Source organism: Nelumbo nucifera, chromosome 1, assembly GCF_055504915.1.
Source record: "Nelumbo nucifera cultivar China Antique chromosome 1, China Antique-T2T, whole genome shotgun sequence".
Classification (NCBI taxonomy): Eukaryota; Viridiplantae; Streptophyta; class Magnoliopsida; order Proteales; family Nelumbonaceae; genus Nelumbo; species Nelumbo nucifera.
In genome coordinates, this window is record NC_142649.1 from 14835515 (window position 1) to 14850461 (window position 14947).

Genomic DNA, 14947 nt, shown 5'->3' on the forward strand with positions numbered 1-14947 from the left:
GCAATTACAGCTCTTTCTGAGTTACGATCTTCTACCATCAAAATGCTCACAACACTGTCCCAACTTGCCATGACAGTCTATTGGGATCATGAATTCGGATCTGCTTCTCACAGTGTGCTTCACACCGATTTCACAGCATGTATCAACCTGCACCTGGAACATTTTGTATTTATAAATTCTTAATTCATGGGGAGATGTTCTAGATGAACGGTTGATACATACTGTAAGGTTCGTATGAGACGCGCTCTGTGAGGAATAGATCCAAATTCTGGGAACATCTATCTCCCTACGAATGACAAGGGAGATGTTCTCAATGTGGCTGGAGTGGCCTGTTGGGATCTGTTTCTCCCTCTTTTTGTTCACTCATAAAGTAACAATACACACAAGGTTCAAAGTATCAATACTGGCCCAGCCAGTATCAGTCCTTTTTTTATAACTTTTACTTTTTTTTTTATTTGGTTCAGAGGGGCTGGTTTAAGTCCCGGCTATCTTCTGAACCAGGCCCTGACCCGATACGATATGTGTCGGTCGATACGGACTAATATAAAATGATTTCTTTTATCTTTTAATAAAACTGTTATTTATCAAAAAAATATATATATAACGATTTTTTGAACCTTAAATACATATACAGGGAAAGTTCAACTATCTATAGTCGGAGTTCAGATCTACCACCAATAAAACGTTTCAAACATGCATATTAGGAACATCTCCCCATGAATGACATGGGTGATATTCCCTTTCCCAATGTTTGGCTGCCGAGGCCAGTGCTGGTAGCAGATCCCTGCCCCTATGGTCGACAGCCTTAGGATACGTTTGTTCACGCAGACTTCTTCGAACAGTAGGATGCACAGCTCGGTGAGCTAACGTGCCATGCAGGGAGATCCCTATTGACAGCCGAAGCTGTTGACCATAAACGCAGACTCCTTGGATGTCTTTTCATGGGTCTGAACTTGTTAGGGGAATGTAAGGAGTTTAAGTACCTCGTTTACTATTACTCCTTCAAAATTTCTCTTCAACTTTAAAGATCAACAAAGGTAGCTTGAGAACTTCAAAAATTTAAACTCGTGCTATGTAAACAAGGCATGATGATGTGTTGCAGTGGTGAGATACTGACTGAATGAATGTTTTCTTACTTTCAAGCTTGCCATCTTCATCTTTGTTGCTTGTGGGACAGTTTCTATCTGTAAAAATACTTGAGATTTCACATTAAAAGGGAAGAAAATTCATCCGAATCAAGAAGAATACATTTTTTTTTTCATTCAGGGTTTTGGTTTGTAGGATATACAGATCTAGAATTGGAATCGGATTCAGCCATTTGGTTAAGTGGAATTGGATTCCAATTCCCATTTTGGCCTTCCCCTGTAATGAGAATCTCATTCCAGCCAGGCAAAAATAAAAAAATAAAAAAGACAAGTAATTAAAACCCCCAAAAACCGTATATCATCACAACATTTGAAACCACTGTTTTTGTTGTCAGTTATTCTCTTTTTTCATTTCTAACTTTTTTGGTTGATATAAGTGACCTTGAGCCCATTTTCAATGAAAGACCTTCTCTTCTACTACCGGTGCGGTGAGGTAAACCACTACAGTTCAAGGGCAACATGGGAAATCTTGGTTGATTCTGATTTTGACTTCCAAATGAACCAAACAATCAATTGGAAATTTGATTCTAATTCCCATATAAATCAAACTGGTGGGGAATAGGCAATTTTGATTCTAGGGGATTTTGATTCCGATAGCAAACGAAATGGATCCTTAATCTTTCAATATATCTACATGTTTAAATGTTTGAAATACAACCGTACAAGAATATATTGATTTATTATTGGATCTATGATGTCTTTTCTTGTGTTAGTAAATCCATGAATTTTTCCATTAATTTATGAGCAATTTATTGCAAATATTTTTTTTTTTTCAATTTATGACATGCATGTGATATGATATGCATTTTAGAAATTCTAGTGGGTGTGGATCTAATATAGTTTTTAAACTTAGAGTATATATTTCCGTAAAATATGATTAATAGTTTTATTTTCAAATAAATAAAAACATATTTATTATTTACAAAAATACAGTTAATATTTACAAATATTAACTTAATTGACATTAATAAGGCTTTAAGAAGTTATGTAGCCATTTGCTATCATATTAAAAATTTAAGATTAATTTGACTTATTTTTTTTAATTTGGTAATATATAGAAGTAAAAATAATAATACATAAACTAACTAATTTAATAATTAAAATATAATAATTGCACATGGTTTATGTCTTGAACTATTGGATTTCTGGATCTTCTACGTTCTCATGGATCTAGTGTATTTTTAGATCAATTATATATTTCTAAAATTATTAATAATTTAAGTTAAATAAATAATATATTAATGGTTTTGTACATGTAGTAACTTGTAAAAAGCTATAGCCTATATGATATGCCTTATACCATTGGTTGGTTGTTGATGCATTATTGGTAAAGCTATCGTATGATACCAAATTGTTCCAACATGTTGATTGCAAAGTATTTCATCATGACAGTCAGCTCTCTCTGAGTTCAGGTCTTCTACCGACAATGGGGGAGGGGAGGGGGAGCCATCCCCACTGCCATAATCCCCTATATATATATATATATATATAATATAATATAATATAATATATATGAATAAATATTAATGATTTTTTTTACCATTTTTATTACTGTTTATAAATTGCCATTTTTAAGACACTCAGGTCCACATAAATTGACTCTTATATGTCAAACCCATAAAATTATACGGGTCATTAAATTCAACTTGAACCATTTATTACTTTAATTTAACCATTTATTATTATTATTATTATTATTATTATTATTATTATTATTATTATTATTATTATTATTATTATTATTATTATTATTATTATTATTATTATTATTATTATTATTATTATTATTATTATTATTAACTATTTTTATAAATAACCGATTGTTATTATTATTTACTTAATTTAGTAATTTTCAGCAAGTAATCATTTGATTTAATCTGAATTATTTCAAATTTTTTAATTATTTATAATAGAAATTTAGTGTCAATATTTATAAGTAATAAATTTATTATAAATATTATTTTTTTAAATAAAGAAATAATAATTTCATTTATAATTAATTAAGTTAACAATGTTGAATAATTAAAAGTTTAATAAATTAACTATCACTACATCAAATAATTAATGGAAAATAATAATATTATTAATTATAATTATTGATAATAATAATATTAATAATTAACATTACTTATATATTTATGTAATAATTATTTTGAATTAATATAAATATTAAATGGATATATCTGAAACAATAATTATCATTATTAAAATCGTTATTAATTAAGGATATTTAACTATTATTGGTAATTGATTATAAGTAATTATTATCATTATATTATAAGTAGCAAAATTATATTATTAAAAGCAATTAATGATATTTACCTATTTTTATCAATTTTTTTCTACTTATAAGGTAAATATCATTATAATTATTAATCTATAATAATAATATCATTATTATTACTGATATCAGTATTTTCAGCAATTAATTTTAAGTAACTAAATTTTGCTGCTTACAATTTTTTAATAATAATCAGTATTATTAAAATATTTTTAATATTATACTAATTATAAAATCAGAAATAATTATAAGATTACAATCATAATAGTAAGAGTAATAATAATAATAATAATATTATTATTAAGTAATTAATTTGTTGTAATTAAATACTTTATTTAATTAATGAAGTAATAATTATTAAGTAATTTTGTTCTTTTCTTTATTGAAGTGTTGAACATTCAAGGAGATAATTTACATGTGCTAATGGAGACAAACTTTATCAAATTTTACCTGTCAATTAAGTTTTTATATTGAATTTAATGAATTAAAGCTATTTGAATTTGTAATAGATTTTGAACACATGGATTTATACAAAAGTACATGAGATATAATTTTTTGTTTTAATAATATAATCATTTCTTATAAATTTCATGTTCCAGCTTATAACTATGAAAGAAATAAGTGTGTTTGTATTCAATATGGGACAAAATTCAGGATTTAGCCACGGCTTTATAGGAACCATAGCGATGGGTTCAAATTTCAGATTCAACTTTAGCTACGGATAGTATAAAACTGTAGCTACGTATGTGTATATTTTTAGCCACAAAATCATAGATACATAAGTACATTTAGCCACTGTCATGAAATAAACGTAATTGATGACATAGCCTTTAGCTACATTACTATTGTTATCAATAATTAATTATTACCAGTAATTAATTATTGTCAGTAATTAATTATCGTTGTTAATTAATGTAGGTAAAAACATTAATATTTGGGTCAGTAAACATTACTATTTTGGTACTTACAATTTTTTAATAATATTTGGATCAGCAAACATTAATTATAAGTAATTATTGTTAGGTATAATAATATTTGGGTGTCTTGGGAATATGAATCAATTAAAACCGAACCAAAAGCAATATAAACCGAATAAAAAACAGGAGCAATATAAACCAATTTAATCTAGGCGTACCAGACCCGACCCGATCCAGATTCCATCACCATCTTTACCCGCATATAAACAAAGTTTCGCTCGACAGAAACCCAAAAACGAAAAATATAGATGCAGGGGCCTTCGAGAGGCCAAATTAGGGAATAAGAAAAAAAAAAAACAGAATAGGTGGTGATAACAGCCACCTATGAATGCTCTTGAGTAGCAATTCGCGACTAGTATAATATGAACCTACGAACACTGGCGGCCAGGAAAAAAATGATCGCCGGTGGTCGGCGATCTATTCTAAACACAAACAAACATCTAATCGGAAACTAAACAGAGAATGAAATGCAGTTTGAAGCAACTCCTGTATTGAACTCTTCTCCCGTTTTAGATTTGCAGTCAATCTCTTATCCCGTTTTGCTGAAACTTTTCTTTTACTGGTGTTTGAAAACAGAGGTGCAGAGTTTGAAAACAGTGGGTGGTGGATGCAGTCCAAATGGGGTTTTGCATTCCTTATGTCTCCTCTTCCTACCAACCCAATAACATCTCCGCTTCCTACATTTTCGTTCAGTGGCCGGGTAACTGATTATGTGAGGGGTTTTGCATTCCTGAAATTCAAATACGTGAGTTGCTGCAAGTGTCGTACTAGGGAGTGACTATGGCTTGCCGCAATTTTGTATGACCATGCCTTTGAACGGGAAGGCATTTGAGAAGGCCACGTATTTGACTGGGAGGATATAATTATATTTGGACCATGTTGTCGTTATTTCCAAGATTTTTAAAATCGAACTGGACAAGAAACCGTGGGGACCGGTTCCCAGGTCCCAGGAGTCCGACCATCCGGTTCAAACAGACAGCTCATTCTAAATTAAAAAAAAAATCAAAAACCATTGTCCAGGGCAATAGTTCAATGGTCCAGCCGCCCAAATCAGTGGGTTACTGACCAAATAAACAGTTTTTGGCTAAAAGCAGTTTTAGGGTAAAACAGAACCGATTACCTGACCAGTTTTCAAGTTTTCTGGTCCGACCACCCGATCCAAGCCAGTTTTGAAAACCATGTTTATGAAAATTTTATTAATATATCAAAGCGCATCCAGACAAAAAAAAATACATATATATATATATATATATATATATATATATATATATATATATATATATACCACCATATTCATATATATCCAACTACTGATATACTTTGTGATAACAATATTTTGAACCTTGATCTGAAAATTCAACATGACATTTTCAAACATTGTGCCGTGAGGTTAGGGCCTGGCGGCCTGCATTTGTTAAATTACAAATTACTGGAACATGTTAACTAATAGTTCTCAAGATTATTCTCAAACCATTCAGAAACGCCAGGCTATAAAAAAATGACCTGAAAGATTTCTCTAAAAATACAGAAAAGGTAGGACTTTCACAAGTAAGATAAATAACGTTTAATAGAATTAATTTTAAATTCTATACATGACATCTTATGACGGACACCCAAACATCTCGGTCAATTTCTAAACATGAATCATATTCAAATTGCCAAGAACCTCTTCACAACATTTGCCAGATTCTCTAAAAACTCGTTCATGTTCAGGCAGAACTTCAACATACTCATGTATCAGACATGCATTCAAATTTAGTTTTACTCATCACTGTTGTTTTAGCCCCAAAGTCTTGGCTATTGTTGAAATATAATGCTGCATGAAATTAATTACGCCATAACCAGGTTTCTGCATAGCATCAATTAACAATTGGTAATCCCTCAAAATAGCATCAGATAATGGCTCCAGGAATTCACACCTGGCTAAGATTTCAGGTGGTGGTACTCCAGCAACGAGGTCTGAATCAAGCTTTGGCTTGCCCTTGGTGAACTCTTGAGACTCTTCAATCAAAGGGTCCTCAAGGGCAGATGGCGATGCCCCTGGGATGACTTCCTGCTTGAAAGGCAATGCTCTTGCCACTTGCAAACAGAACTCTATCCATTGGTGAATTAGCGGAGATGGACCTCTGATTCGCCCACCAATTTGACTTGTAGAAAATCTAGAGGCGGAAGGAATTGCCTGCAAAGAGTATAAAATTATGGTGTTTGGGTTATTTTAGTAAGAACCTCACTCACTAGACAATGGAGCACGACGCTGTCAAGGGAGAAATGATGTTCCAAGTACCAACATCTAGACACATTTTGATTCTGGCTTTAATAGGTCACTCCCAAACTGCACTTTGTATTTTGAATCAGACAAAGCTCACTAGGAAAACCTGAAACTTGTTACATGTGGGGCATGAAAGAATCTCACAGCAACAAATTCAACAATTGGAAAAAACCTAGTGTATCACTAGTTAGTGGCACAATAACAATGGAACAGAACCATCACTTTTGTTAATGATAAATACATGATGGAACAGAAGCTCATTTTTTTGGTAATTGCTAAGTGGAACAGAACCATATTTGGGCTACAAATTTGCCCACATGCAGTAGTTTTTTTTTTTTTTTTTTTTGATCAATAACAACATTTCATTACTTAATCACAAAAGAATTACAGAGGAAGATAAACTTTCTTATCTTCCGAAGGGAGAAAACACTCCCAAGAACGAAAAGAAAAATTGCACTTGTGCCCAAAACATTGATTCCCTCACAACTCCTTGCTTAGCTAATCCATCCACAAAGGAGTTAGCTGACCTTAACTTCCATCTCCTGAACCAGCCACCTAAACTTCCTCCTCTCATTACTGTACATCCATAAACTGCTATTTTCTTTATTCAGCCACCCTACCACCACCTCTGAATCCCCTTCAATGAAGAGTTTTCTTATATTCATCCTTGGCTCTTTGAACCTCCTTCCAAAACTGCAAGTATTTCAGCCCTGAGAGAGTCACCCACTCCAAATGGGCCGGAGAACAAGGCAGAGACAAGCCCATTCTCATCCCTAAAGACACCTCCAATCCCCGATTTTCCAGGATTCCCCCAACTGCTTACAGTGCCAGAACTGACCAAATCAGCAGTTTTTTTTTTTTTTGATGATTACCAAATCAGCAGATTGTAACTCCTTGGTCTGTTTCCAGTGCAACATTTTCCTAACCATTTTACATAATCAGCAATGGGTTGATTATCAAGATGAACCGATTGAGTGAAATTTGTCTCACGACTCTCACCCATCTGCACGTAAAGATATACAATAGATTTTTGCTTGAATATCCAACGTTTCTATTTAACAGATAATTCAGACTTTCTTAAGGAACTTCTTTTCTTCCCCCACTCTTTCTGGGGATTGGGAATATGGTGGAAGATTCAAGGACATATAACTACCCAAAAGGGTCAAAACTTAAAACATAATTAATTTTTATCAATAACTTTTTTTGGATCAGTAAATTTTTTATCAATAACTTAAGAGATGATTAATAAGAGTTCAGGACATACCCATAAATCTGCCCACAAACTAGCGCCTGACTTGGGAACAACAATTGCAATATTTGACATTCTCTTGGCAGCAGGGAGGACATCACTGCTCCAACCAACAGCAACCCAGACATCTCCCACTCCAAATGCTTTTAAGTAGTGCACACTGTCAAATAGACGAACCTGCAGAAGGACAACTCGGTAAACATGCTATCCTTATATTAACAAATGCAAATCTGATGCATTTGGCAGACATAAAGGTAACTGTTGATAATATACTACAGAATGGGTTTACATGCATATTTATGCAATTATAAAGCCATTCCTTGGATAAGCCATGTCCAATATAGAACCAATCAGAAAATCCTGACATAAGCAGACTTTTCCTACTCTTGTTCTATATATGAAATTATATTCCTTTCTCGTTTTCTTTTGCTATTCTTACTCCTTAGGGGTCATTGCTTGGTGTGTGAGAGCAGCCACTTTGTGCATAATAGTCAAATGTTGGGTCCATATTGTCCTGTTAATGCGATTTCCACACTTAATAATCTGACCATAACAAGCAAAAATGGGCAGCCCCAGTGCATCCCACCAATGCGGGGTATGGGGAGGGACAGATGTATGCAGCCTTACCCCTGTACATACAGAAAGGCTGTTTCCAAGATTTGAACCCTGGTCACCCAGGTCGCAATGGACCAACCCAACCATTGCACCAAGACCATAACAAGCAACAATCTAAAAATCATGTTTATCGTACCTGTTTTTGAAGCAATGCCAGATTCTGCATGACAGCATTCCTCCCACCAGGAACTTCTGAGTCAAAATCCTTTGTATTATAGGAAGCCCCCATGTACTTTAGAACTGCACCAACAACCTCTCTAGGAGAATCTACCATTGAAATCTTCCCAGCAAGATCTGGTCTCCACAAATCCCCCCAGTCCTGCAATTGTGATTTATATATTCCCAGAATACTACAAACAACATGACAAGTTTACAACTTAATCTTGGTTATACAGAACCTATATTTGCAATTATCCATTTCTAAATTGTGAAATGGGGATAGAAAATTCAGAATGTGAACCAAGTCATGTATTGCTAAACCATGGTATTGACAGAAGGTGAAAACCTTGAAACGGGAAGCATGCTTACTTCAGATCAATTAAAAAGAAGGATTCTTAGGGATGAGGGAGGCATTATTTGTGCTTTATTTTCAGGCCTAATCAAGCATGGTGAGTCAGTGAAAGCAGAATCTTTTGTAGCAGTTTATGGGCTAGAGAAGGCCAAAGAATTGGGAATTGACAGATTGATTATTGAAGGGGATTCGAAAGTAGTTGTGGGATGAAAAAAGGAGAGGAGGTGAGTGAGGAATGATTTTAGAAGATTTATGTGGCTGTCAAAGAAATAAACATCCAAGTACATTGGGTTATAAGATCTGCAAACAGCATGGCAGATGACTTAGCTAAGAAAGGGGTTCAATGACAGTGCCTCTGTTTTGCTCTATTTAGAATAAGTAGGTGGCATCCTTCAAAACCAAAAGAGATATTTGCTTTGCAGCCAAGCATCCAGGTGAGCAAGAAAGACAGGACAATGTGGAGATGTGTCCCATTCACAGTACTTTGGTGCATTTCGAAGGAAAGGAAGAGCAGAATATTTGATAATGTGCAAATGATCCATTAATGTACGTGCTCTGTCATTGAAACCTGGTCTTGGATTGGATTCTTGGGTGCCCAGAATTTACTGATATCCAAAGAGACACTTCTAGGAATCCTTTTGGACAATAGAGTTATAACTTGAATCTGCATAGTGTTGGGCAAGCTATTTGGTTGTGATTGTTACAACTTTACTGGAAGCCTTACTAAAATGGAAAGAAAAAAAAAAGTGGAGAGAAAGAGAGGGCAGGGGTTAAAACTTAACTAGTTAAAGATAAAAGGACAGTAAAGTCCTCAACTGTAAAAAGAATAGCTCCTCAAGAAGAACCCAAATTGTAAAAACGAATAAAAATATTCTCTGTTCACTACTTTAGAAAGACAGATACAATCTCTTTAGAGAGGAACACCAGCTTGCTAACTAAGCAACCTCTCTACAAGAAACTTTTATGAGAAAAAGAAAAGAAAACCTAAGTATTCTAGTGGACCCTATGATAAGTACCTCTTGATCTCTTTTTCTCTAAACAAGGCAACTGGGATTAATATTATTTGTCCACTTCATTGGGTAGTAAGGTAACAGCTTCTCAATGAAAATATACATGTCTAACAAAGAAAAATATAATTTATAAAAAAATAGGAAGGAAGTAAAAGAGAAGGCAAAGAAGAAAAATCAAAAACCAGAAATTTGTCCACTTTTGGTAAGTAAATAATTAGTTGCTACTTGCTACCACATGGTCCATACCTTAAATAGATTGGAAGGCATTCCCTATCTTGAATTTTAAGTCAAAAAGAAAAAGAAAAAAAGATAGATTTAGAGGCAATTACCTCTATTGGAGACAGGTTATGTTTTTGAAATTTGCTTTTCTTGTATGCTATCACAATGCTTCCCCACCGATAAGGAGCACCCCAAATTTTCCCATTAGAGTCCAACTCTCCATTACTGTTCCTGCATAAATAAGCCTGAACCAGTTTTAATGAACGTAAAATTGTAATATTCCACTTCTTTCTACTTCTGCTTGTTTTCTTCTCTTTGTTCCTTATCTAATTACTTTTTACAAATAACGACATCCTGAATTCTTTTTTCCCTTTTTATTTCTTTTCTTGTGTGTGTGTGTGTGTGAGAGAGAGAGAGAGAGAGAGAATGTTCAGTAAGCAATGTATAATGTATTTGACATGAACAGGAATTCTGACCTTCCATTTATCACTTAAGCCTTTAAACCAATCTTGGCTTTCTACATCTTCCATTGGTTCAATTATACCCTTCTTAATGGCCAAACTGAGCCAGGAGTCACCAACAGTAACAATATCAGCTGCCATAGAAGATCTAGGATCCAGACTGGTTTTACTAAAATCTTTATTTAGGTCGGAGAATATGTCCCCAAGACTTCCACGGAACTCTGAACGTAACTTCAATCTCCTTCCTTGTACTTGCATAAAATCCTATATTCACGAAAACGATGAGGAAACAATGCATAAAAAAGGGTTTTACTGAAGAAAGAAATAGAGGGATTTTAACCCAGAAATAATGAGTAGTCAATGAACTATGGGTTGTAGCCTTATCTGATTCCAAATGTGTCAGTCCTAATGTGTTGTTAAGGGACTCGTACATTGTTGTAGGTCTAACTACATTTCCTGCCATTGTAGTAGCGTAAGCCAATTGGGTAAGGTTGATCTGTGGGTTCTCAAAATTGGGTACAGAGGCCGAAGAAGATATGTCGGTGGAAAGAATTACAGAATATCAAGTAATAATGTCTTTAGAAAAGGTTCCTCCCAAGAGGACCAAATTCCCTATTTATAGGGAAGGCTGGCCATGCAGACATGCATGGCCTCTCGACATTCCAGAATATTCTAAGGAGACTATTAGTTACAACTGCAGATCCTATGCCTCCTCAGGTGAAGACACATGTCCAGAGGGGACCGGGTAGTAACCTATGTAGTTTTCCCCCTCCATGATTCCATCACGTCAATGTTTTGAAAGTGCAAGGCGCAAAAAAGGCACAATGGCTCAATTTGCGCCTGAGGCACACGCCTTTTTAAGCAAGGTGCAAAAATAAAAAATAAAAAATGCCAAAAAATTCAAAAAAATGCAAAAATCAAAAATTTATTAAACATAATATTAATAAAAATATAAACTATGATTTTAAAATAAATATTTTAAAAAACCTATTATCTAATATTAAAATACATAAATATAACATGTAAAGCATATTCAAATGAAAATTTAAAAATAAAATCAAATATGTAAAACATTTTCAAGCATATAAAACCCACAATATCTTATTTCTCAATTGCATTACTTCAAGTAGCTAATGTGATGTAAAACATATTACATTCCTGATTCTACAAGCCACCTTTGTACCACGCCCCTCGAGGCAAGCCCAAACAAGTCCACGTTAGGTCTACCAGCAGCTAGACACAAAAAAAAAGCAAAAAAGCATCAAAGTTTCAAAAGGCGCACGCCTGAGCTGAGGCACACCAGGCACACCAAGCGTGTGCCATTTGAAAGGGCTGCGCCTAGGACCTGGGCGAGGTGCCTACCCTAAAATGCGCCTTGTCTGTGTGCCTAGGCGTGCCTTTTAAATCACTGCATTACGTAGCATGATCTTAGCTTCTATGCCTTTCACGTGCAAAGTGCTATTTTGCCTAGGCATGAGTGTCGCAAGGCTAGATTTCAACAAACCCCTCTGCAGGATTCGCTGTTCCAGGAGTTCGACAAGTATTGTGAGTCCTAGAAGCTGAGTGCTCTGGAATCGTAATGCTCTAGTGCCATGCCATGGCAATATCTATTGTCTTACAGGTAGTTTGGAGATTAACAAATGTTATTGGAAAATCTGGGATCAGTATCAAATATTAACTTATTGCCTTGGGTTAAATGTTAACCTTATAGCAGTTAACTTCGAGAAATCCTACATTCATAAAGAATTCTTACTAGTGAAATATGCTTATCCATGTAAAGCTTTTCATATTTGTACATTTTCTCAAAATCTTCGCTCTGTTATAGAATGAAAATAAAATAACTTTCAACCCACAAAGTGGGCATTCTTTTTCTTAAAATAATAGAATACTGAAAATCCAAATGCAAATTGGACACCAGAAGGTTAGATGGTAGAAAACAAGAGAGGTTCATCATTGTAGAGGAGAAAAGTTCACCCTTCATCATGTTGGGACCAAGACTAAGAGCATGGGGCAAACTAATACCATAATCAAAAAAAAAAAAAAAAAAACTAGCAACAAATACACACGGTCTAGTGGCCATTGCATCTTCCGGTACATGCTGGATCTGAGACTTAAATCCCATAGTTTCAGCTTTACGAATAGTAAATCCACACAATTTCCACAAGATAGATGAATCACTTTCATAAGAACCTCACTGTTTTATAACTTGGAAATTCCATTGCAAGAATATGCAAATAAGGGGAAAGAGTTTACAAAAATTAAGAAGAGAAAGAAAGCGTGTCAAACAAAATGTGTACTGGACCTTAATCCAAGAAGGCGGTAATGAGCCACGGAGAGAAACAATTCTTAGAGGTACAGTCAAAGCGTATGTTTTAGACTTCCAGCTTTCTAGTGCAGCTTTCAACTCTTCATCTTCTACGGTTTCCAGAATATCAGATTTGCCTGTGTTTACTGTTTACCAAACAAGCCCGATCGGAAGATCAGAACTTTTTCAATAAATCCAGAGAGAGAGATTGCTATAACTGTTTGTCTTTCCCTCCTAAACCCAGAAATTAAAAATGGAAAATGGTTAGCGAACATAAAAGAAGGATGACAAGAAACAGAACCTGCATTCGGATCGACCGAGGGGTAACCTCCCCCATCTCTTTCTTCGATCCTCTGCTCCAGTATTTTCTGAGATATGGGAGTGGGAACGACGGGAACCGGGGCGGCGACGGCCGTGCAGGCCCGGGCAGCAAAGCCAATAAATAGTATGGCAGAGGCAGCGAGGTGAAACAATCCAGGATAAAGTTTTGTGGTTTCCTTGGATGACAGAGAAACCCCTGAAAAAGGTCCCTGCGACGACGGTGGCGTTAGGTTTCGGCCTCCGGAGAAGGCAAAAACCAGCGGATAGATTCTTAATTTCCTCCTATATAGGCTCAGAGTTGTCGAATTGTGGAGGAAAGGAGACTGAGGATTAGGATTTAGGAAATGGGAGAGTAAGAGTGGCTGAGACAGTGGGGCTAACGGCAGCAGTGCCATTGTTATTGCCCGAGAGCGAGAGGAAAGACAACGGGATATATTGTATATGTTTGATCGATGCTGCGAATAAAAACGGGCAGTGCCATGCCGCGGGTCGGGCTGGTCCGTGGGCCAAGCTTTGGGCCAGGTTGGAGAGGTGAAAGAACGAGCAAAAGTTGCAAGCGCGACAAGGGGCCGAAGGTAGATGGGGTTATCCCAGTTCAGTTTGCCGCTACGGGAAGGAAGAAGGGGACGAGGGAAGGGTAATATTGGGTTTTAAAAGAATTTTAAACTTCACGTGATATCGCATGTATATGGGTTTTGACAGAATATTAACGGATATTAATGGTAAGAGTAAAGTTAGTTAATTGTCAAAAATAGTAGGGGTAGCATCAATCAATTTTCAAACAATAAGGATACAGTTAGTCAATTAGCTAAATCATAAGGGTAGTAAGAAATTTACCCATAATTAAATAAATTAGTATAATAAAATTGAAAACAATTATTTATTTTATTAAAATATTATATACTATATTATTATATAATTATAATTTATATTATATATAAATATATAAAATATATAAATATTATATATATAATATAAATAATACATATGTGTCGGGTTGGGCCGGCACACGGGCCACAGGCGGCATGGCCCACATGGTCATGTCATATCGGCCCAGCCCACGGACCTAAAACCCCAAGCCCAGCACGACCCACATGATTGTGTTGGGCCTGGCACAGCTCGCATGCCATTGTGCCCGTAGCACGGCCTGATTTACACCTCTAGAAAATGGTGCTACTGATGTGTGGGTTGGAAGTACCACTTTTTTTAGAAAGTGGTGTCTTTTTTTTTTGTTTGGAAACGTTGCTGCCAGGTATGACGTTTCCTGGAGCAACAACGTTTTCTGTTTGGTACTAATGCTCTAGGAAACTTTTTCAGCATTGGTACCCATTATCCACTGCCACCTCATGTCCCTATTGGTAGCAATTAGTTGCAGCTCTAGGAAATGCCAAATTCGGTGTTGCTCCAAGCCACGCCTTCTTAATTTTCAATGCATGGCTTGGAGCACTGTTTTTTCTGATGTGGTGCTGATGTGTCGCCATTTTTCGGAGCGACGGCATCGATGCCAAATAGATGCATTTTCTACAATCACGGTCCCCTTTGTTTTCGCTTTCAATATTTTCCTTTTCCTTTTCTATTTTCCTA

The 14947-nt window shown here is 35.3% G+C and overlaps 1 protein-coding gene across 3 annotated transcripts; it reads right to left on the minus strand.

Annotated features, from left to right (window-relative positions):
- Positions 1-5952: 5952 nt before the first annotated feature.
- Positions 5953-13843, minus strand: LOC104611539 (putrescine-binding periplasmic protein-like protein). Of its 3 annotated transcripts, XM_010278627.3 has the most exons (8): positions 13344-13807; positions 13040-13188; positions 10753-11001; positions 10387-10521; positions 8673-8855; positions 7937-8098; positions 6323-6582; positions 5953-6252 (listed from the first exon to the last, which is right to left on the minus strand). In XM_010278627.3, the coding sequence occupies exons 1-8, from the start codon at positions 13756-13758 to the stop codon at positions 6234-6236; spliced, it is 1572 nt and encodes a 523-aa protein (XP_010276929.1). In that variant the 5' UTR covers positions 13759-13807; the 3' UTR covers positions 5953-6233. The 3 variants fall into 3 exon arrangements, with proteins under 3 accessions (XP_010276929.1, XP_010276928.1, XP_010276931.1); XM_010278626.3 differs by having other exon boundaries at positions 5953-6582; positions 13344-13843; XM_010278629.3 differs by lacking the exons at positions 5953-6252; positions 6323-6582 and adding an exon at positions 6939-7675 and having other exon boundaries at positions 13344-13809.
- Positions 13844-14947: the final 1104 nt, after the last annotated feature.

What these genes read in the sequence shown, in the direction of transcription:
- LOC104611539 (XM_010278626.3), bottom strand. Translation starts at nt 13,758, where the DNA reads ATGGCACTGCTGCCGTTAGCCCCACTGTCTCAGCCACTCTTACTCTCC. An exon ending in GCTTAAGTGATAAATGGAAG is followed by an intron (nt 10,522 to 10,752) that starts GTCAGAATTCCT and finishes AAACTGGTTCAG; the next exon opens with GCTTATTTATGCAGGAACAG. An exon ending in ATAACCTGTCTCCAATAGAG is followed by an intron (nt 8,856 to 10,386) that starts GTAATTGCCTCT and finishes TCACAATTGCAG; the next exon opens with GACTGGGGGGATTTGTGGAG.